The sequence below is a fragment of the Periplaneta americana genome, chromosome 10 (assembly GCF_040183065.1).
Source record: "Periplaneta americana isolate PAMFEO1 chromosome 10, P.americana_PAMFEO1_priV1, whole genome shotgun sequence".
Lineage (NCBI taxonomy): Eukaryota > Metazoa > Arthropoda > Insecta > Blattodea > Blattidae > Periplaneta > Periplaneta americana.
This window is the reverse complement of record NC_091126.1, coordinates 174,720,834-174,745,337: the sequence shown is the minus strand read 5'-3', so window position 1 is coordinate 174,745,337 and position 24,504 is coordinate 174,720,834. Positions and strand designations below refer to the sequence as shown.

At 37.1% G+C, this 24,504-nt stretch overlaps 1 protein-coding gene across 1 annotated transcript in view; it reads left to right on the top strand.

The window, feature by feature from the left end:
• Window positions 1-24,504, top strand: part of LOC138708170 (proton myo-inositol cotransporter-like) — a 397,474-nt gene that overhangs the window by 149,414 nt on the left and 223,556 nt on the right. The window contains exon 3 of the mRNA XM_069838437.1: window positions 901-1,029. Coding sequence (XP_069694538.1) covers window positions 901-1,029 — 129 coding nt within the window. The remainder of the gene's footprint in view (window positions 1-900; window positions 1,030-24,504) is intronic.

Genomic DNA, 24,504 nt, shown 5'->3' with positions numbered 1-24,504 from the left:
CCATTTCATCTCAATTAAAAAAATTACAACGCGATTGATTATCATAGGACCTACGACATGATAGATGTTAAAGGAGTGGGTAATATTGTATAATTATTCTTTCCTAAGTTTTACGAACGACCATTACTGACGTCAACATAGCATTAACGTTTAGCGTATGACGAGAGTGCGAAAACTCTCTATTGTATTCTCGAGAACAATTAAATAATAATTCCAGTTCGGCCTTCTTAGTTTTGCCCATGTACTCTTTTGCAGACACATCCCACAAACAAGGCCTTTCCATCAGTGCATTAATTTTATTCTAATGCATTTTCTTTCGTCCACTCCATTATTTCGAACAACTTACAGACAACACCAAGGACCAATTATAGTATAAAAACAACGAGTTAGAAAGTTTCTAACTCGTTGTATAAAAATGATCAAGATACGCGCCACAAAATCGGAACTTATAGTTGTTGCTATGGAAACTGTACGAACTTTGCCGAACTGTACCGACGCTGCACGAGCAAATGAATTGACTTGACATGTTTTCCATTTCTGCTGGAAAACACGCCAACATGTTAAAAGTGTTAAATTCAACATAGCCTACTTAGTTAACATGTTAAGTCAATTGAGACTTGAAATGTCCATATACATGTTAAATTCAACATGTTGTTGTTAAATGTTAAATAGTGGAGACGCGCCTTAAGAAAGGCATGATCCATTGACCCAGGGTTTTTCTGCATTAAAATCTGCGTTTGTAACAGAACACAAAACTGTTGTTAACTCGAAACGCATAAAAAGTGACCGAGGACCCTTTCTGAAATAAGCTGTTCATATGGAGGCTCTAGTTTGAGTTACTAAATAAGCGACTCAGTTTTTGCACTGGTGAAGTTGTATTGCAATTCTTTTTCTTTTCAGATAAAGTTGGCAGGAAGCCGGTGATCCTGCTGGCCAGTCTCGTGTTCACGGCTGGCTCCGTGATCATGGGTCTCGCCAATCAGAAGGAGATGCTACTGGTCGGGCGTATCGTGGTCGGCGTCGGCATCGGTAAGTTGATATTGCTTGTAGAACATTTCACATGTTTAAAATGTTGCTCTCTGTTGAATGTACGTGAAGTATAGGTGAAGCTGAAGTCCAGCGTGAAGTGGTGGCTGCTTCGAATGAGAAGACTGTCAACTTTTATTGTACAGTTTTTTTTGTTTTGTTCGCTCTTTAGTTCAATATTAGCTGACATGTTTTACGGATGTTTTAATTGAGAGAGTTGTGTTTTACGGTATTTAAATTTGTCGTTTTCGTTTTTGGTGGAAAAGTACAAGTAACAAACGTTGACATTGAATTTTTTTTTGTGCTGTAGGGAATAATTTGAGTGCTGAGTGGCTCTGAAGGAATATAGTTGCACGAAATAATTCTCTCCGCAGATAAATATTTATACGTACGTTCACACACACACACACACGTTCTCATAGATACGTATATACAGGATGTCCCAAAAGTCTCCACACATAAGAACTGTAAGTTCAAAATAAAAATGTCACATACTGTGCTCCAACCACGAGAAAGTCTCTGCGGGATGAAAGGCAGCGGGGTAATGCTGTGAATGAATGTTGATGTCATAAGATGTCATAAGGTCACACACGTGGGTACTCGTATATCTATTGGCTCGCTCTCACAGCACAAACAATAACATTGATACACACATGTTTATACTACCCTAGTTACGAAATTAGATCACTGTTAATCCCCTGGTCTTTTAATCTCTCCATATAGGAAATAACATACGCAGGAGAGCGCATGGTTTTTAAACTGACGTTATAACGGTAATATTATCTATCTACTTCGCTCCAATAGATGACGCAATAGTAAGCACATTCCTTTCCCGGTTGATCTCCTGGTTGGAGAACAGTAGTTTGCACAATGTGCCAACTCGCTTCCGAATCTCACACCCCTTGATCATCTTAAGTCGCATGCATATCACGAGAAAACCCGGGATTCGCAATATCTGAAAGGTGTCGAGAGAAAACAGGGAATATCATTATCGAGAAAAACAAGTCTTAATATCTTAACATTTCTGATTTTTAATCAGTGTACCAAATGACCAACACTACCTCAGACGAACATTTTCACTTTTAATTTTTCTCTGTGATTGGACAGTTCTCTAGTCCCAGTTGCCACTCAAAGCACACCATAAAATCGCTAAAAATTGGGACTTCTTGATTTCCCTCAACACACTTTATCTGCAAGCCCTTATCGTCGATGTCTGTCATGTGACTACGGACATGTTGGAGGTTTTGCGTTGGGACACATTCACCGACGTGTGCCTATCTCTCGAAAGCCGTTATATTGAGCACATTGTGTGACATTTCTATTTTGAACTGATATTACCTATGTATGGAGGCTTTTTTGATACCTGTACACATACACGTATTACAAAGGTATATACATATCCGTATGCACGTTTTCTATTATATACACATTAAGTGAATATAACCAGGGTTCTAAATGGACCTGAGCGGACCGGATCGGCATTCCAGTTCATGAATCTCGGGAACCTTTCTGTTCCATTTCCTAAGAAATGGCTTTTGTCCGTTACGGATCGTTTATTTTAATTTAAATTGTTTTATTTAACGACGCTAGCAACTGCCGAGGTTACGTCAGCGTCGCCGGTGTGCCGGAATTTTGTCCCGCAGGGGTTCTTTTACATGCCACTAAATCTACTGAAATGAGCTTGTCACATTTAAGCACATTTAAATGCCATCGACCTGAGCCGGAATTGAACCATCAACCCCGGGGACAGAAGGCCAGCACTCTACCGACTGCGCCACCACAACAGTTTTAATTTGGTACTAATTTTATTTCAATACATTTTCGTAAGAAATGGCTTTTGTCCATTACGGATGGTTTATTTTAATTTAAATTATGTTTCATTTAACGACGCTCGCAACTGCCGAGGTTACGTCAGCGTTGCCGGTGTGCCGGAATTTTGTCCCTCAGGAGTTCCTTCACATGCCACTAAATCTACTGACATGAACTTGTCACATTTAAGCATACTTAAATGCCACGACCTGAGCCGGGATTGAACCATCAACCTCGGGCACAGAAGGCCAGTACTCTACCGACTGCGCCACCCGAACAGTTTTAATTTGGTACTAATTTTATTTCAATACATTTTCAACTAGATAATAATTAAATTATTACAAATACTGACGACACTGTATTGTAAGATATAATAGAATTCCTATGTAATACTCTTCCGGTATGTCTTTCATATCTTCGGCTTACAAGCAAAACACATTAAGCAAAAAATATTACCTCTGAGAAAAAAGCACTTTGAAAGTTATTGCCAAAACTGAATTCACAGAATATTATTTTCAGTAAGTTATTTCTCTTTGTGTGTATTTAATTTTCAAATTCTAGGTTTATACACATAAATTATGTGCATTATATTTTTGACTTAATGCATTTTGCTTGTAAACAGAATATATATTCTATTCTGCAATGAGTATCGTTCAGGTTTTGAATAAATAGCTCGGTGTATTGAAATTAAAAGAACCGGGACTTGGTACACTTCTATCGGGCTAATGATCAGATGTCATTGGCCACTTCTAGGCAGCGAGTGGAATTCTTCTTTCAGTGCAACCTCCGTACCCATTTCAAAGACTGCGAAACAAAGCTTCCAGACATAATTTATTTTGTTAGTAAGTCGAAGTTAGGCCTAATTATTAATGATGTGTGAATTTTACTTAATGTAGGCCTGTTTTTTTTTTCTGAATAAAGGTACTACAATCCGTGAATTTTCCATCTGTGTAAATATGATAAAGGAATGAACATTTCTGAAGAACATAATTATATCTGAAACTTTTATATCAGGCCTAATTGATTTGCATGATAATACTCGGCGCCAAATCACTGGTCAATTAATTTCGTCGTTGTCATCAACAAATCCGTTTCCACGAAAATAACTTAGCGTTCCGGTTCCATTTCGAGCCCGGAATCTATTTTTCAGCGAAGTACGAGTGGCCTAATTTGTGGAAAAGTACCAATTGATTACTACAAGCTCTTGCTTATAGTAATCAAACAACAACAATGGAAGTACGGTAGTATTAGCCTAGTTCATATATGTAACCAGATAGGTCGGCCTTATATAGGCGTTGACGTTAACAACTTTTGTCAGGTGTACTACGCCGCCATCTAGTTGTTACGTAATGAGTCACGTCATAATTCCCATTTGAATTGCATTAGCGACTGTACTGCCATCTCGTGTTCGTTTACGGCGGACGGGTGGCGATCCTGGCGGTTGTTCTCTTCAAAGTGCTGCCGATTTTAACATAGCGATGAGTTATCTGTTACATATATGATCTAGAGCAGAGGTCTCCAAAAAGCGTATAGTGTGTCATGCTCTTGTTGCTGCCCGCCGAACACAATGTGCTGTACGGCTAGAGAAGGGGAAGAGACTCGTACCTCAACAGATGGGAGCGATCAGTGGGGGATCGCGGCAACGGTGTGCTTATGTTTACAAATAATATCAAAATACTAAGAATTATCATACGTTTGTATATTATTTTCATATATATATATATATATATATATATATATATATAAAGCTGGAGCCCCGTCGGTTGCTATTGACACAAGCCATTGCAAATTAAACCTCTTCTGTTCTGTGGTGCCTTTCAGTGCCTGGAAAGGATATTCTCCAGTTGTATTTTGTAATTACATCTAGAAGACATTCAGACACAGTAAACTGTTCATTAACTCCTCGGATGAAAATGGATAGGTGAGCTTTGTCATTTCTATCTGTGGTTTCGTCCAATGCAAGTAAGCTACAAACTGGTTAATTGTGGTTTCGACTTCAGATTCAATTACATTTACAATCTTGAAATTCCTTCTCTGAACTGTAATTGGAAACAATTTAATTTTCTTAAACTTTGACTTTGTTCTGGACACAGTATTTTAGTAACGTCCTGTATACACGATTTTACAAATGATGCTTTTGTAAAGGGCTTCATTGATTTTCCAATATTCCAAGCTAGAACATAGCTAGCAAGAAGCTTTTATTGTTTTAAGACTGAGAACACGTGTGTGATTAGTGTTTGTATTTTCTTATTTTACATTTGAAGGGTCCAGGGGAAGAACCTGCTAAGTCACATTTTACTGTTTTTACAGGAGAGCAAGTTTAATGTTTCAAGGTCCATTACATTCTATTGTATCTGAGTTATCATTCTTCAAATATATCTGGCTTAATCAAGTTTTTACTCTGTACAATTAAACCACTGAAATCTCTACTGCCTGAGGTATTTCATGGCATCCAAAACAAAAAATTGATAATTTTGGACTTAACAGGTTTTTCCCCTGGACCCTTCATTTATCAAAACATGTGTAGGCCTACGCACTTCACCTAAAATTAAACGAAACACGATATGTTTGTCATGCGGAACTGAGTGTAAACGTTTTGTAATATACTGATTATTATGTATAGAGTAACCAACAGTTATACAGATAGCCCCAAAATAAATTATTTTCACATGTCCAACATGCCTGTAATTGTATGATATTCTTTATAATGGGTCGAGTAGTATCGTCGCATGTTGAATTTTAACACACCCTTAAAATTTTTCGAACAAATTAAGCATTTCACATTCTCCCCACTAACACAAAAATATTTCTCTTCCCTTTCATCCATGAATGTACTACGGTTATGATTAGAAGACATTGTGAAACGGTAGAACACTCCGACCAACACAATGATAATGGCAGTCCGCCACTGCTCTTCGTTTGCGCATAAACATTGAGTACAGTACAGGTGGGGATGGGTGAGGCGGAGCGCGCTCATTACGAACTGGCTTCGGTTCCATTCAGGGGCTTACTCGCGAGTACGCATTTGGAGACGTCTGATCTAGAGTATTAGGAAGAACCCCAGAATAGAGGTTCTTCTTATCGGTCCACGCGCCTATCGTAATTTATTAACTAAATAAGGATGAGCGTTATCTAAACGAGACGGGAGCAGTGTGGCTGGCTAGGGTGTGTTTTTACTTACAGCATGTGGGCCCACAAAAAATCTTTGAATCAGATCGCCATCCATCTCGCTTCTGCGGGTTATTTCCTAAGAACATTCTTTTTTGTGTCGGAACCGATGTCACCCGATTGTGAAATCATAACGACACGAGCAGGACGCTAGTGATTTATACTAGGTCAACAGATTCCATTCACAGCTGTACATCTAATGTTTCGTTCACTCTGTTTACTCGAGCGGGCTTCCCTCATTAAATATGACGGAAGTTTTGCTGCATTTCTTTGAACATTGCGATCGCGAAACATCCAGCGCTAGCAGATCGAAGCATCGTCGGTTTTCCTTGCCAGAAAGCAGGTTCGGATCCAAGTGGTGTTTGGTTTGTAGCGGGCAGAGACTAATACAGGGACATCATTTTATTTTTACTTCAATTTTTATTGTACTTGAGTTTTTGAATGTACTTCACTCCCACCCCTTCTACTAAGGAAGTTCCAACTCCACACAGAACCAAGACCGCAGATAGTAAGCAGTACTGAGTTACTGAGTATAGTACGTTCCAGAAATATGTTCGCGTTTTCCAGTGACGAAAGAGCTTTCAATATTGAATCATATTTTCGCACAGGTACTGTCCGTTTGCCTACGTCGCATCCCGATTTCCCCCACCTGCTTCTGCTCGCCCCTCTGTAATAGCTGGGCTGTCTTAGCTCTTTTCTGAAAACATTAATTTCTCTTAGGAATTGGAAGTTTACGTAATATTATACAGCTGTTTAATTTAACTTAAATAAAAGGGCCTCGTTAAGTAATTAACTGTCACGTGATTTCCTCCCTTTCTACAATCCTGCGGCATAACCACTTGGACGGACAGTAGATAGCATGTCTGAGTAATTTTATATTTTCGTGTCGGGCAGAAGTGAAGATTGAATTCACAGTACGTAGAGTAGGTACAGAATTATTTCAACATGAGTTACTAGTACGAAGGACGAAACTGGCAATTGGAATTAGATGCAATAGTCTATAGTGCGATAATATGCACAAAAGAACTGAAGCCTGTATTGAAATGAACGGTCACCATTTTCAAAATTGCGTTTAAATATTCATATTATGATTATTTTTCAATTTAACTTCTTTCTCTATACTGTACGCTAATGTGCTGTAGACAGTATAATATACACTGCATAATGAATACGTTCGCATGGATAACTCACTTCGTGAGTAAAAACACTTATTCTTAATACAGTACTGTACTTTGATTAAAGAAAAACCTAATGAAAATTATCAAACTCAAAATCGCGATATTTCCTAGTTTACGTAAATGGATGAACTACTTTTCTTCCATCCTATACCTAGTAGAGTGATTTGTGTTTTACGCCAGTATCATCGAACTCCAGTCTTGGAGGGGGGAGCAAGCGGTGTTTCCGGTTCTCTAAAGGTATAGACAGGTTAATATTAAAAACGTTAGTAAAAATAAAATGATGTCCCTGTACTTAGGACGGGTTTTCGCTCAACAATGTCTTTTTTTTTTATTTCAAAGTTTGCCGTACGTTTTAAAATTATGTTTTATTTAACGACGCTCGCAACTGCAGAGTTTATATCAGCGTCGCCGGTGTGCCGAAATTTTGCCCCGCAGGAGTTCTTTTACATGCCAGTAAATCTACTGACATGAGCCTGTCGCATTTAAACAGACTTAAATGCCATCGACCTCGGCCGGGATCGAACCCGCAACCTCGAGCAGCGCTATACCAACTACGCTCCGAGGGCGACAGTTTGTCGTAGTAGTTTTAATCGGCATAGATATTATTTATGTAATAGAAATATTTTAATTAAATTTCAAAACTCACGATTAACTCGGAAACCTTAAGCAATGGGAAAATTTTGAAAACTAATTTGAAATCAGCGCGATGATTTCTATGAGAATCCGCAGTTCCAACAGACAAAGTTGCTACTCTGTTTCAATCGCAGTAACTCGGTAACTATACTCTATACCAGATGTCTTTGGAGCAGATATAAACAAGGGAACGAAATGCAAGAGAGCGCGGTTCACACGATACTAAATGTCTGTGTATGAATTAAGTGACCGACTACGCAATTTTGAGGTTACTTTCAATTATTGAAGTGTGCGTGTTTCTCCGTTGTGTGGTGTGGAAGGATATCGAAGTTTCATTTTCACCTGTGTCTAGTGGCTAGCCTATGGGTTGGGAGCCATTTAGCACTATCAACATCATTTGCATCAGCTTCTTTTGTTTCTGGCTAAGTGGAAGAGAAGGTCTGACGGCCTTAACTTCGCCTAAATAAATAAATAAATACGCAAATAAATAAATAAATACGAAAATAAATAAATAAATACGCAAATAAATAAATAAATAAATAAATAAATAAATAAATAAATAAATAAATAAATAAATACGCAAATAAATAAATAAATAACTACTAATTATTTTAAAGAAGTAAACCAAATAACTATGTAAAAACCTCTCTATCCGGTGGCCAACCCTGTACATACATATCTAGGCCTAAATATGCATGTGATACAATTTGAATTGTGTGTTCTTTTGCAACTCTACTTTCAAATGGCTGGACGACGGTGTAGCCCTCGCACTGACAATGAGTACATTTACATTTGCTGGGTGTTGTGGTGCGGCTGTTAGGCCTACGTGCTCTCAGGCGGAGTCCCCAGCGGCGTCGCTCGCGGAGACGCTGTGGCATAGCTGAAACTTTGCAACACCCATTAAACAAGCACTTGTAACAGATTGTAGAATATTCTAACATACTTAATAATTGGCGCAGTCGCTACGGAGCCTCGGGTCGCAGGTGGTGAGGACCAGACTCCGGTCAGAGATAGCATTTGTGGTCACTGTCTCATTTTAATGACTTTGTTTCCGAATGGAGATGAATGGCGTAAAATCAAGTATATCAAAGTCAAGTTGTCACCATCATTATGACTTGGATTAGTCACTTTAAAGGCTGGTTCGCAATAAACCGGAAACGAGAATCGGAACGAAAACGAAAACGGTAAAATTGTTAAAATGTGTACATTTAAATGTGAGCATTCACAATTACGAAAAGCTTGCCGGAGCCCAGGATCGGGAACGGAGAGTTGGCCAAGTTTCAACTTTGGCGTTCACGTTTCCGATCACAGCCCACTAGATTCATTCTATTGCCATCTAAAAGGTATTTTGTCGTCATATATTGTGTAGCAAGAAGACCGTGACATAACCTATGCATTATTTTGTTCTGTGCCGTGCATCATGGAGCAAGTTATATTTGATGAGATTCTAATATTGAGTGTTGAGGAAAATCCTCACGTTTACGATAAGCGGCGCGCCTCGTATAAAGATGAGAAAATGAAGGAGAATACGTGGTTTTCAATAGCTGCATCTTTGAACACCGATCGTAAGTGCATCATATTTTATTACTGTATTGGTTGTATTACACACTACATATTCATGCTTCAATTCAATAACTACTGTTGTGTTCATTTTTGTTCTACTACAAATGTTTCTTCTCTAATTATTTTACATTATGGTAGACTTCAAATAGGTTGTGATAATAAAGATGCATGGGCATATTTATAGTACCATACCTAATGAAATGTTTCAGTTGAAATTTCGAAGTTGGTTAACCTGTGTTTATGTTGGCTGCCTTGTACTCTTAAGAGAACGCCATTGGTCAATTATACACAAATAACATCAGAATTCGTAATGTCGACTTTACATATCGTTATTGACATGCATATCGATATGCATAGTCGTCTACGTTCTCGGGTTTATTGTGAATCAAAAATTTTCATATTCACGTCCTCTGCTTCTCGTTTTCATTCTGGTTCTCGTTCCCGGTTTATCGTGAACCAGCCTTTAGGCCTGTCCCGTTCCCGTTTTTAACACTTGACTTTAAACCTGCCCATCTTTTGATGTTCGTCCCGTTTGTATTTTCCTATTGATCTGTAATTAAACATTTGAACTGTTATTCCATTAGTATCCATTCTTGTACGTTAACCATCTCTGTTGGTATGTACGCCTGTATGTATATATATATATATATGTGTAATATTTCTGTGTTTATTTCTCCCTCAATGAATTGGAGAGGAAAATTAGTTGTAAAATAAACTATAAGTGCGTGAGCGCGCGTCATTGAAAGAAAAAGTATGAGACTTCCAAGCCTTTAGGCCACTTGTCTCAGCCCGTGTCTCGCCGTTCCATTAAAGAAATGGAGAACATTTTGAAGACAGAAATAGTGACTTGAGCTTTGCAATTCTCATTAGTCAAGGGAAGTGTGCCGTTAAACTGTGAGTAAAGGTAGAGTGCTCATCCAGAAGTCCCCAAAGCACACGTCTTGTCTAATTTCTTCGCTGTATGTGTAGTCTTTAGTTTGTATCCAAACGGAAATCGTTTGATTTCCCTTGACTCTTGTTAAATAAATCTGAATAAGCTGAACCCCCAAGTACAATTACCAGATCTACGTTGGTTATTTTGCTGAAGGGACTGTCTCCTCAGTGCTCGAACTCCCTGTCTTATATGTATTAGCCCCACAACGAGTAATGCTTCTTTCCTGAATTTTCTTGCCGTTGAGGGCTTCACTATTGTTTCCCTCAGCTTGACTTGAAGTTGGGCGGTCTGATTCGTTCTATTCCCGTCCAACTTCAAGACAAGCATGGAATAAGACCGCTGCTATTTGTTGAATAGCAATTATACTTCTCTCCTCCTCTGCCGACAGTGTATACTTTTCCTGTCAGACATTATGCAACGAAGTATAGACGTGAATCTTTTTGAGTTGTATTCCATGCAGTTACAGGTGATATATATCTGGCGGGATATGGGGCATACATAAGCACTTCAGCGTAAATATCCAAACGAGTTTCGTGCCGGTTGTGCTGCCCATCGGCCACACCATGCATTCTTCTTCAGCCATCAATCCGCCATACCTCTGGTGGCGCTCTGCTGTATTGCACTGATCTACACGAATCATGTTCCCGTCAGACATGCAGGAACCTTCAGATCTGTGACTCGGCTATAATCCACTCCCACTGCCGTGAACTAATCTTCGTACAAACTTCAACGAACACATACTGCTTAGTCTTCAGCATATATGCTAAAAATAACTATTTTGTTAGTTCCATGTGCATTACTTCCATGGCAATAGAATCAGTGAATAACGTAACATATTAAGCAATGTTTGACTCATGTCTTAACTTCCCAGTTATACTTTATTCAAAGACTCTGAATCGTAGACCTTATTGATAGTTGAAATTCACCGTGAGCACCGTGAAAAACTTTTCATCGTTGACAAGTTATTTTGCTTGCCGTAAATACACACTATCTACCGAGAAGTAATTGGGCACCCAGGATTTTAGGTGCTAGGTGCCATGTTTCGGCGGCTACTATGCAGTGGTATGCAGACAATAATGTTCACCGGTTGGACTGGCCTGTACGGAGTCCTGATCTCAATCCCATTGAGCACCTTTGGGTGAATTGGACCGGCGATTAAGGTCTCGGGAAATGCGGCCAACTTCCATTGTCCAACTGAGTGCCATGTTGCAAGAGGAATGGCGACGCATTCCAGTGGATATCCTACACAAACTAGTGGAGAACATGCCTGACAGGGTGGCTGCTGTTATAGCAACAAGAGACGGTACTACGAGGTTCTAAAGGGGAAAAACAGTTTCCAATTACTTTTTGGTAGATAGTGTGCAAGGGACCCACGACTTTATTTTCCTCTCTGAGGAAGACATGCTCAGGATTTATCGCCCTCTGCCGAATTTGAAACCGTGGACTCCTAATCGAAGGAATAGCCTGATAATCGCAAGACCACCGAAAGGACTGGCAGACCCGCAATCCATAAAATCTGCATTATTTGGAATTTTCATGATGCAAAAAATGTAGAAAAATAGTCGTGCAAGAAAGATCTGGCCCAGAGGAATATGGATAACCGAATGAATCCTGGATGAAGTCGACAATGCTAATCGTAATATTAATTGTTGTGGTGATGGTAACAGTTACGTTGGTGATGATGACAATAGATTTTAAAACTTGTCTTGAAAATAAAATAATTTAACGTGAAGCGTACCTATAGTTTCATATGTAAGTTACCGTATTTCTTTTGCAAAGTCAAACTTTTAAACTTAACACCGTGATCGTTGTTGGTATTTTAACTTCGGAATCGATTGTGAAATATCTGAAAGAATGTCGCCACGTCTGAGAAATATGTCTCTGTAGCAGGTCCGCCCGCCAGTAGAAAAAGAAGTAGCTAGCATCGACCGGTTATCGAACATGTGTCGCTCGGAGAGGTAAGCTTCCACTCGGACTGAGACTTAAAGCTTCGCTTATCTGCATCGCCGTCATTACACATTAACTACTGCAACTAGCGAGACGTGCGCAAATCAATGTCACACATTCCAAATCACTGAAGTAATAGTGTTTGTGATAAGAAAATGAAAACATAAAATTAACATAATGCATTATGGAAGGAAATAATAGAGGCGAGATAATCTGGTCAACTGGAGATCAGAGAATGATGATGATACTCCATGACACACGAGTACCATTCGGGATTTAATGACGGCTCGAGATCAGGTGTATAGAGCATAGATACAGAGTGTTTAAAAAATAGGGGGATAATTTCAGGTATTTCCCACATGTAGACAATCAAAATAGTTCATTACAACATGTGTCCGGAAATACTTTATTTCCGAGTTATGGCCTTCACAACATTGAAATTCACCGGAACGTTTTTCTTTCCGCAGGTCGTTGCCGTCAAAGGAGACATTCAGAGGGCACTCTGACATTTCATTCCGAGGCGAAGGTTACATTCAGTGTTGTGTAGGCGTTAGACTGTGCGACATGTATTGAAATCAAGAGCTGGCAGAGATACACTTCATGTACGGTAAGGCGGATTTGAATACATGTCGCACAGTCTAACGCCTACACAACACTGAATGTAACCTTCACCTCGGAATGAACTGTCAGAGTGCCCTCTTAATGTCTCCTTTGACGGCAACGACCTGCGGAAAGAAAAACGTTCCGGTGAATTTCAATGTTGTGAAGGCCATAACTCGGAAATAAAGCATTTCCGGACACATGTTGTAATGAAATATTTTGATTGTCTACATGTGGGAAATACATACCTGAAATTATGCCCCGTATTTTTGAAACATTCTGTATACCTGGTAAGGTTTATCTTGTCTCAGTAGCAATAAAACCAAGTCCCTTCAAATGTGGGTGGAGATAATAGGAGGGTTGTAAATTTTCAGGATTCCTTTCAAAATCTTGTTATTGTACAGACTACCGGAACTCAGTTTCTTGAAAGACAAGCTCAGTGACGGAATTATACAGTACGATGAGAGATATTTTGTTACTTAATTTTGCGCTACAGAATGTATCAACTAGTCCCTTCCGCCACTGGCATCGCTTCACTCCCCCCATCGCAATAACAACACAGACGAGGTAAGACATATCTCCTTTCTCTCTCATTTCACAATGAGACAAGATTCATCACGCAGGCTTTAATAAATGTGACCTAAACTTCATGATCTAATGTTTACACAAGACAATCCAGACAATCAGAAACGCAAAACTGCAGTAAGTACACGAAATCATCTCCACAAGCGCTAAGTCAACCATCATATGGCAAAGCCTCGGAAAAATGGAACCTGTGAACACAAAAGGGCAGGTAGAAACAACTTCTCTCTCTCTCTCTCTCTCTCTCTCTCTCTCTCTGCCTCTCTCCCTCCCCTACTCTTCCCCTTCCCCATCATTCTCTCTTCTTCCCCTCTCACTTTCACTCTCACTCTCCCTCCCCTCTCTCTCTCTCTCCCTCTCTAAAAGTATTGGGAATAAATTTGAATAAGGAACAAAAAAAAAAGTTTCCTTCCCATGCAGGATTCGAACCACGAAAGTCTTAGTTACCAGTCTATCGTGCTCTGGAGTGAACAAGGCTCTGAAATCAACTACAAGGGTCGGTCGGGTTTTTTTGCCACTACTGTACAATTTGATTGAAATCAGATTTGTTGATTTTTTTTAAGGGTAGGCCTACCCATGAGTGAAATTGCGAAATTCTGAACTATAAAAGCTAGATTTTTCAAATTTGTACCTTAGGTGTATACTAATATAACTAAAGAACTTACAAAAATTTGTCCTTGTAGCTCTCATGGTTCACAAGTTATGGGCAAGTTTACATTTTTGGGGGTGAGTAACACAAGAAGTCTCTTGCATAACAATTTTCTTTTTTTTTTTCAGTCTCATAATTTGTAAATAGGCTCACCACACACATAATTATTTAAATAGCCCTGGGTTTAAATGTAGATTCATTAAATAAGCCTCTAGAATTAAAAAAAAATACTGTATAATTTTTTCTTAAAAATAAAAGAAATATATTAAGAAACTGAAAAAAAATATAGCCTATATATTGAAATTGTATTCACTATGTAACTCAGAGATATTTTTATTCACTACCTAGCTCTGAACTTGAATACCAAGTTTGAACTGTCTAACACAAAATTTGTATTTTATAGGAATGAAAATGCTGAAAATTTTAATGTATGAGAAAACAGTAATGAAAGATTTGAAAACGTTACTCGTATTAAAATCCTCCTAGTTCACCAATGAACCTATGGGAACACCTAACAATGAAAGTAACGCGTTATATTGAAACAGAAGTCGATGAAAATGTAAATAAATCCGAATTGCTCAGTAGGTCTACAGTGCAAAGCTGAGCGTGTCACAGCTGGAATTTAAAGCACTACAGGACTTTTAAAATTTATGTATGGACTTTAAGAATAGCGGTACTATATAGGTGGTGCTACTTTTTTAATAGAGGGCGGTATGTAGTATTTTATGTCAAAAACAAAATTGTGGTTTTTGAAAGATTTTCTTCAAAGTTCACTCATGGGTACCCTTTCGAATATGCCTTTTGTATGTTATGCAGAAAGTGAAATGTTTAACTCCTTTTTGGATACACAGTTAACGTTTACACTTCCGTATGTCTTATAAATCGTAGTTACATAAGCGAAATAAATCACAGATAGGAATATCACTTGGAATAGGCTAAGTCAGCATTTCTCAAACTTTTTTTGAAGTGGGGACCACTTTTGTAAGTCAGAACATTGCCGCGGACCACCTTACTCTTATTCCCTTGGAAAGTAAATTTATAATTTTTGTAGCATATTTTAATACCAGTATACTTATATTTTAAATTAGAATTAATTAATTAAAATTAATTTAATTCAATCAATTTTATATTAGTATTAGCTAATTAAGTTAATGTTAATAGAAGAAAATTAATTTTCGTTTTTTTAATAATTCAAGGCTATTAGAGTTTGGATAATCTTTAACTTGTTAACTAAAAAAAAATAAATAAATGTTGGTACTCACATTAATGAGATGAATGAGCCTGTCGATTCTTACACAATTGTTCTAGGCCTATAGTTGAATGACTAAGATATTTCTTTAATGGCACGAGAATCACTGATATTAGTATCGTCACACACAGCTTCTGAACTATTAGCAATGCCTAAATGAAGCCTATCATCACGTTCCTTTCTTTTCAAAGATCCGGATCGAAGCCAGTTTTTCAGTATGTATAATGGGCACTATTTAACAGAGACATAGGCAACTACAAGCGTGTACCACATAAGAAAGATTTAAAGTCATAAATACATGAAAAGATTCGGTACTTTGGTCCTCTGTAATGAATTCGAGTGGTCCCTGGCTGGGTTACAGGTGCAGCACCAGAAATGCAAGGAAAAGATAGCGAGAAACACCACGTTCATAGTGCTTTAAATTCCTCTTTTGTTGCTGAGAGTAGAGTGGGAAGTCGATAGACGGGTAGGGTAATAAATTCCATAAAATGTCAGTACTGGGAGAAAAAGTGAAAGGGATTGCCATGTGAAATTTCCAATCTCTGAGATTTTCAGCTATAATGTAATACGCAATTCGTTTGAATTTTATTTTTTTCGTCCGTCTTTTTTGAAGGACGACAAGGGCAGACCTCGAGGACCACAGGTGGTCCGCGGACCATAGTTTGAGAAACGCTGGGCTAAGTTATTCAGTTGTCACTAATAGCGTGAAATGAATAACACTACATTTTGTCGTCTCCATGACAAAGCTTTCAAAAGCCTATTCTAGATAACATGTCTTTGGACAATTTTCAATCTTCCCTTATCAGCATTGTTTCTTAACATGGCGCGTGACCATAACGGCGCTCATGGTATTCAGAGAAAGAAGTCATATCTGCTTCACAACAAGAGACGTCGGCCCACATGTTCGGAACTCCCTTGCGTATGGAGCCAATGCACGGCAGGTCAGCAGACTGGCTCCGGAGGAATCTTGGCTTCAATCCCAAATATAAGTCACAAGTTTTTACAATTCCCTTTACCTTCGGATCGATTCCTTCCTGATCCCGTTCCTGAAGTTATTGCAATTCTTCAATAGATATCAGTGTACTAAAATAAACAATGCGATGAGTAAAGATGTTACAATGGAAATTGGCATTCCACAAGGAACCGTATTCGGTCCTGTTTTGTTCACTATGTATAAATGATTACTACTTTTATGCTCGACCATGCCGAGATGTAGTAATTATACACCTGGTAGCAGCCCTTTAATGGACCTCATTAAAGTACACCTATTCATTAAAGTTCAGGTGTTCCGCCAATCAGAAAGCACCATATGAAAGCGCAAATATCGATTTCACCAATTGCACAATAAATAACCTACATTTGAAATAAAGTCAGTTCTGTTACTATAATAATTAGCGTTAATTGTAAATAATATTCAAATAAATTCAATTTGTCATCTCGTTTTTCAATGTATAATTCAATTTCAAAGTTATATCAAGATTGTTTCTTTTACACTCTAGATTATATCAAGATCGTCGACATCTGTTTCTCGGAAAAAATCAATACTTTCGCGTCTGTGCACATCTCACAATTTACGAGGTAGGCTATTGCACAAGGTCAGTTCCGCTCCTCACTTAGATAACAATAACATGAATACTTATGAATAATTTCAATTTAGAAATATGCTTGGGCATAAAAAGTCGTATGAAACTTGCCTATAATGGTAATTAAGATGTTCGTATGAAAATCATAAACATACTCACGTCTTAATTACTACCATTATAGGCTCGTTGCATAATGTACTATTATATGAAAATGTCACAAAATGCAATGTGTATGCTTTTGCTGACGATACTGTTGCAATATTTACTCGTAGCGATTGGGAAGAAGTATTCAAGACTGCCAACACAGGAATAAATAAAATTTAAAAATGGCTAGACGCAAATCTACTCTCGCTCAATATAGAGAAAACAAGTACACCGTTCTCTCTCAATGTAACAGGACTTCCCGAAGTTAATAAAAATTACAATATATTTGTTCGTGATAGTCATAAGTGTTCTAACTCGAACTCCTGTAATTGTCCCAAGTTAAACCTATCGAACGAAGTAAAGTATTTGTGTATTATTATTGATCGAAATCTACTTTGGAACAGTCATATTAATTATTTATGCTCCAACCTCCATAAAACTACATATAAATTTATACAGTTACGACAATTCATGCCAGTTAATTCACTGGGAACAATATTTATAGCTTTAATTCAATCGGTTATACAATATGGAATAATAGGAAAGGGCGGAATAACACAATCTTCACTTCTCCCATTACTACTTTTACAAACAAGAATAATTAAAATGTGTTTTTAAAAAGAGAGCTCGATTACCCAACACATCTCGCATATAAAGAATTCGATGTATTGGACATCAAACAAATTTATACATACCTTGCTAAATTATCTCCACAAACATCATAATCCCTTTAATATCGGACGATCATGGACATAATACAAGGAAATTTAGGATTTTATGCCCTCTAATTGAGCCAAAATGCAAGACTGAAGCAGGTGTAAGGCACAGATAAAATTTTGGCCAAAAACTGTATTAGTTATTTATGCAACAAGTGGTTATCTTGATGATTATGGCATGAGTGAATGTTTGTCGTACGAACGATAGTGAGTGCGACAATTTTCACGAGTGTCATAATAAGATTATCCAAGAGTTGGATACAACACTTTATGGTACCTTAGCATTATAAATTGTAGGAAATAAATTATGAAAGAAATTCGGGATCCATAGCTGACAGTCTTCATACGTTCGTATCGATTAGTTGCGCCTGGCATTGACATAGGATAAAGAGAAATGTTTCTTTATTTTGTTAATATAGTTTCTGTGAACCACAGAACTGTTTTATGTGATATTAAAAAAAGTGATACAAAATTGTTAAAGATTGGAAATAAATGATACGTTACCTTCTGTCCTGCATTTAATTTCTTGTTACGTCGCGTAGAGCGGTAAGCAAGATAGTAAGGGTTTCTGTATTACGTCATAGCGAATGCGTCATTGCTTTTATTGGCACGCGTGCTACAATAAGCCAATTATGCACGATATCGGATGTAGTAACAACCTGTTTATAATGCTAGGATGGCATATAATAACTTTATTAAGTCAAACTCGAATTTTAAATTATTGAATAAGAAAATATTTAAAAAGAAAATACTTGAACTAACTAAAACTTGTAATTATTAATCTGTATTAAAATGTCTTTAATAGTACATTATGCAACGAGCCTATAATGATAGTAATTAAGACGCAATTATGTTTGTTTATGAAACGAGCGCAAGCGAGTTTCATAATTTTCATACGAGCGTCTTAATTATCATTATGGGCAAGTTTCATAGGACTTTTTATGCTCGACCATATTTCTAACTTGAAATTATTCAGAAGTATTCATTTTATTCGCATCTGACTGAAGATCGGAAGTGACCTTATGCATAGCTCGTTAATTGTGAGATGTGCGCAGACGCGAAAGTATTGATTTTTTCCGAGGAACAATAATGTCATTGACCTTGATACAATTTAAGGAATAACATGAACTAATTTTGATATAACCTGGAAATTGATTTAGGATTGAAAAAACGAGAAGACAAATTGAATTTATTTGAATATTATTTACAATTAACGTTAATTATTATAGTAACAGAACATAACCTTCTGCGACAGTATTGGATTTCCAGCCTCCGTGACGTTTCCCTCGTTGTCTTTCGATTGCATATCCGAGAATAATCGAAAACCTGAAATTTAATGAGTAGGTGTACTTTAATGACATGCATTAAAGGACTGCTACCAGGTGTATAATTACTACATTTCGGCATGGTCGAGCATAAACATATATAAGTAACATACGTTTGGTATTATTGTTTAAGTATTTATTTTTCTGTTTATTGTGATTGACAATAATTTTATTCAGGTATTCATATTGTATGTTGCACACTTTTTTATATCGTATTTTGTATATTACAGTAGCCTATATCATATCTTCAATATCTTCTTTGTGTTCTCTCTGATACATTTCGTATGTGTTGTATTTGATCACTTTTTATATTGTTTTTCTTACGTGGTTTTTTGACGACGTTGTGTCAACTACTGAGTTATTTGGTACTGATGGAATTGGTCATGGCGAGTTGAGGCCAAGGATTCGTCGCGGTTTGCCCGACTGTCTTTTTGCGGTTGGGGAGGACCTCGGAGAAAGTCCAACCAGGTGGTCGGCCCAGGATGGAGTCAGGCCTGCGCGACGGATCGGCTAGCAAGAGTGCTACCAACTGAATTACAATGGCAGATTTTTATAGTCTATTTTTACTGTTATATTGTATTTCATATATTATATTACTTCTTTATTATATACCTTTATTGTTTCTAATTGGAATTGAACGGGTTACATCAGCTGCTTGTCTATGCGGATGACGTGAATATGTTAGGAGAAAATGCACAAACGATTAGGGAAAACACGGGAATTTTACTGGAAGCAAGTAAAGAGATAGGTTTGGAAGTAAATCCCGAAAAGACAAAGTAGCCTATATGATTATGTCTCGTGACGAGAATATTGTACGAAATGGAAATATAAAAATTGGAAATTTATCTTTTGAAGAGGTGGAGAAGTTCAAATATCTTGGAGCGACAGTAGCAAATATAAATGATACTCGGGAGGAAATTAAACGCAGAATAAATGTGGGAAATGTCTGTTATTATTCGGTTGAGAAACTTTTATCATCCAGTCTGCTGTCAAAAAATCTGAAAGTTAGAATTTATAAGAGAGTTGTATTACCGGTTGTTCTTTATGGTTGTGAAACTTGGACTCTCACTTTGAAAGAGGAACATAGGTTAAGGGTGTTTGAGAATAAGGTGCTTAGGAAAATATTTGGGGCTAAGAGGGATGAAGTTACAGGAGAATGGAGAAACTGCACGCATTGTATTCTTCACCTGACATAATTAGGAACATTAAATCCAGACGTTTGAGATGGGCAGGGTATGTAGCACGTATGGGCGAATCCAGAAATGCATATAGAGTGTTAGTTGGGAGGCCGGAGGGAAAAAGACCTTTAGGGAGGCCGAGACGTAGATGGGAAGATAATATGAAAATGGATTTGAGGGAGGTGGGATATGATAATAGAGAATGGATTAATCTTGCTCAGGATAGGGACCAATGGTGGGCTTATGTGAGGGCGGCAATGAACCTCCGGGTTCCTTAAAAGCCAGTAAGTAAGTAAGAGCATATTTTAAAGATTTTGACATTATAAATGCATGCATATTTTAGATATTTTTAGTGAATATAAATCCGTTTTCTAACCCTCACATTTCATAAAGGGTCACAAAATAAACCACTTAAAAAGTTACAACTGCTGTGTAGTAAAATTAAACTTAAGATGACACAGTTTTAAAATAGTAGTTTGCAAGAACCGCCAGCCATATGCGTTTGTAACCTAGATGTGGTCAGAATCGTTTACCATTAAGCGTTGTACAATTTTGTTCTTGAATCGTGAAAATATGGCATTTTTCATTCCCGACCTCCCCTTTAAGACACACAAGTCATCACATATTCAGTGAAAAAATACGCTTTCTCAGTGCGGTATATGAACCCAAGACTGGAGAGCTGTATATTGTTTCAAGCCTTCATTTCGTATCACAGCAGTTGATATGAATAAATAATATCACATGGCTGTGTAGGAAGCGGACCCCGTGAGTCATTCGTAGCGCTTTAGGGACACCTTCGGTGACGTACAGTGACTCAGACTTCGTCACAGGTGAGTCCTCCCCACTGGCGGAAAAGTGGCAACAATATCGATTGGGGTTACAATTACGCGTAAGTACATACTACATTGGCGCTTTCATAATAAGTGGCGTGACACGTAATGGTTTCGTCACAAAATCTACACTGCAGTAACTTATCTTTTAAACCAATTTGGAATCAAGTGCTTTTATACATCTATACATGATACAGGCCCACGCTATAACTCATAATATACACATAACATACTACACAAATACATTTATACATACTGTGTGTAAAAATAGAATTCATTACTTTACGTAGCTTTATAATTTTTGGTTTTAACGTAAAATGATAGATAGTCTACAAATGTTGAAGGAAATGGAATAATATTATACCATTATGTTAGGTCTATTAAGGGGAGAGGATGTTATTTTTTAAACCTTTTTTCCTATTTGGTGTAAAATATTAATTTTTTGAATGTAGAGAGCTCATAGCTGTGGCAACTCAACCAAATAAAAACATTTTGAAAAAAATATATATATATATTGGGGCCCAAATTTGAAAAAAAAATATACCCAATACAGGATTGTAGTAAAACCGATATATCTAAACCGTTTTAAAGATAAATTCAAACAGTTTTTTGCAATGTATTTGAAAAACCATGTTCTACAAACTGTCTGTAATAGAATATTGATATTAGTCCCTACGTTTGTGAAATAAACAATTAAAATTTAATAACAATTTTCTGATTTCCTTTCTTACAAACAAACGGACGTGTTTTTAAAATGAAATCAATTAACAAAATTCTGTTACAGAGAAAAGTTTCCTAATAGTCTAAAGAATGTGTGTTCTAAATTTCATGCATGTATCTTTAATAGTTCAGAAATTATATCCATTTTTGTCTGGCAATATAGCAAAAAAAATGAGGTTACTGGAAACCGATAAAAGCGGGCGTGTGATTTAAAAATCCATAGCGCAGGAAGTTTAAAAATGACGTCTCAACATCCGATAAGGCACAAATACCCACAAAATGTTATGCAATGCATTCCACACATATCAAAAGTATTTTAAAGAAAAAATTGTTTTTTGAAAATTTAATTTACAGGAAACAACAATAAAAGTGGGCGAGTGATTTAAAAATCCATAACGCAGGAAGTATAAAAATATCGACTCAACATCCGGTAAGGGCACAGATACCCACAAAATGTTATGCTATGCATTCCACACATATCACAGTGCATTTTAAAGAATTTTTTTTTTTTGAAAATTTACTCATTTTTCACCAAAAAATACCATCATCTCCCTTAAAAATATTCGGATACACAGGATATATAAAAAAAGTATTTTAAAGAACACGCTTTATTGAGTCTTACATGTCTGGATCCTGCATTGTATTTTGTATATGAAAAGGAACATACGAGGGTCAATCAATAAGTTTCCGGACTGTCCTGAATGTAGGCAACACACAGTACATTCGAAACGGAGAAGTTATCTAGAACCTGGGAAACGCATGGAATCAATACTACATGCATCACTTGAAAGGCAGAGAAGAATAGGCATAAGGCGATTACAAGAAAAATCGCAGTAAGTCCTTGACAAGTGTGCACAAAATTACGTCTAGAAGCTCAATCTGACGCTGTTTGATAGACTGACACAACAGGCATGGAAGCAATGATCTTCAATGACACGCGCATGTGTGTTTAGGGGTACAATAAATACAAGTGCAGTTAGGAAATACAGTATATTGATTGACCTTCGTATTACCAGTTTGTGTCAATTTTGAACTGAAATATTTCGAGTTAATTTGATACGTAACTTTTAGGGCCGATTGTATAAACCATTTAATCTTAGATCAGAAGTTAAATTGATCCTCGTTCTAGCTGAACTTGGAATTTTGTGTTGTATAAAGTCTAATCTGAGATTAATTAATCTTAAACTAAAGTCAACTTTGACCGAAGAAATTCTCCGATTAAGTTAGATGATCCAAGTTCAGGTATTTCTTTTCTGTTTGAAATATACGAGTGGCAGATTGTGCAAAAAGAATAACCATTATTATTAATTATAATACATAGGGTATATATATATATATGTTATCAATTTCTTGCCTTAATTCACAAACATTCTTATATTTTATAAGGCTTTATCGTGTTCAGCAGTATCAAATAACATAACCTATAATTATATTATGTTTATAACAAGTACATTCATAAATTTTCAATTAACTGTATTACTAAACGAAAATTGTTTTATAAAGCTTTATTATGTTTAGCAGTATCAAACACCATAACATGATAACAATTTGGAGAACGGTCAACCTTTTTCTTATTGTCCGCCATTATTTACATTGCACAAAACAAACCAGTGTCTCCAACAGAGTGTACGGAAAGTCGCCAAAAAGTAGTTGTAAAGTCACTAGATTTCTCATTATCAACAAAGAAAGATTAAATTTTGTCACTATGGGGTGCTAAAAAGGTCGCTAAATCCCTATTTAAGCAATATAAAAGTTAAAAGAAATTGTTGTTGAAAAAGAGTTAAAGTCGCTAGATTGGCAACACTGAACAAACCTGTACAACATGGTCCGCGCATCACATATTTCACCTGTTTATGCGATGTTGCCAAATCCTTTTCACGTGAACTTAGATTGGATTTGAACCAAGGTAATTTCATCGAAGAAAAGTTTTATACAATAGAAGAAGTGTCTGAACTCTGTTCACTTTTCGGTCTTCGATCAAAGTTGATCCTTAGTCAGGGAGTTTTATACAGTTGGGCCTTAAGGTATTTAGTGACTATCTCTAACCAAATTAAAACGTAAATTAAGAACAATTCTTAACTCTGTTCACAAAAAATTCCAGAAATGAAAACCTTCCGCAGCCAAATAATTTGTCAGTGTACCACGAAATCTGTTCAACTGTCCATTGTATTTCTCACAGTCTCATCTCTATTTTTTTTTTTTTCAGGTATTCAACATTTTCGTTTATTCCAGAAATTCATATTCATTCAGATGATTTATCCGACCACGCAATTATGTCCTATTCTTCCGAGCCATTACCAGGGATTATTTCGTACAGGAAACACGTTACTTCTCTCTCAAAATGCGCAGATATTCTCTTCAAGTAGGCTACGCTAGGAACGGGATAGCGTAATCACGCAGAAGCTGTAGATACTTGTTAAAGTTTAAATTCTCCTCTATGAAATAATGAAGCTTCCCATTAAGCCTGTCCAAACATTGACTTTTGAGGGTTGTCAGCATACCACTGTCGACAGTCAAGGTGATAAACGCTGTCATTTAGGTAAAAAGTTGCCTCACCTGAAAGCTCGATGTTCCTTACAATATTTGGGTTATGATTATTTTCTCACTTGAAGTTTTACAGTACTGATGTGCCACCTGTCGGGTAGATTTATGCCGATCTCCAAACACATT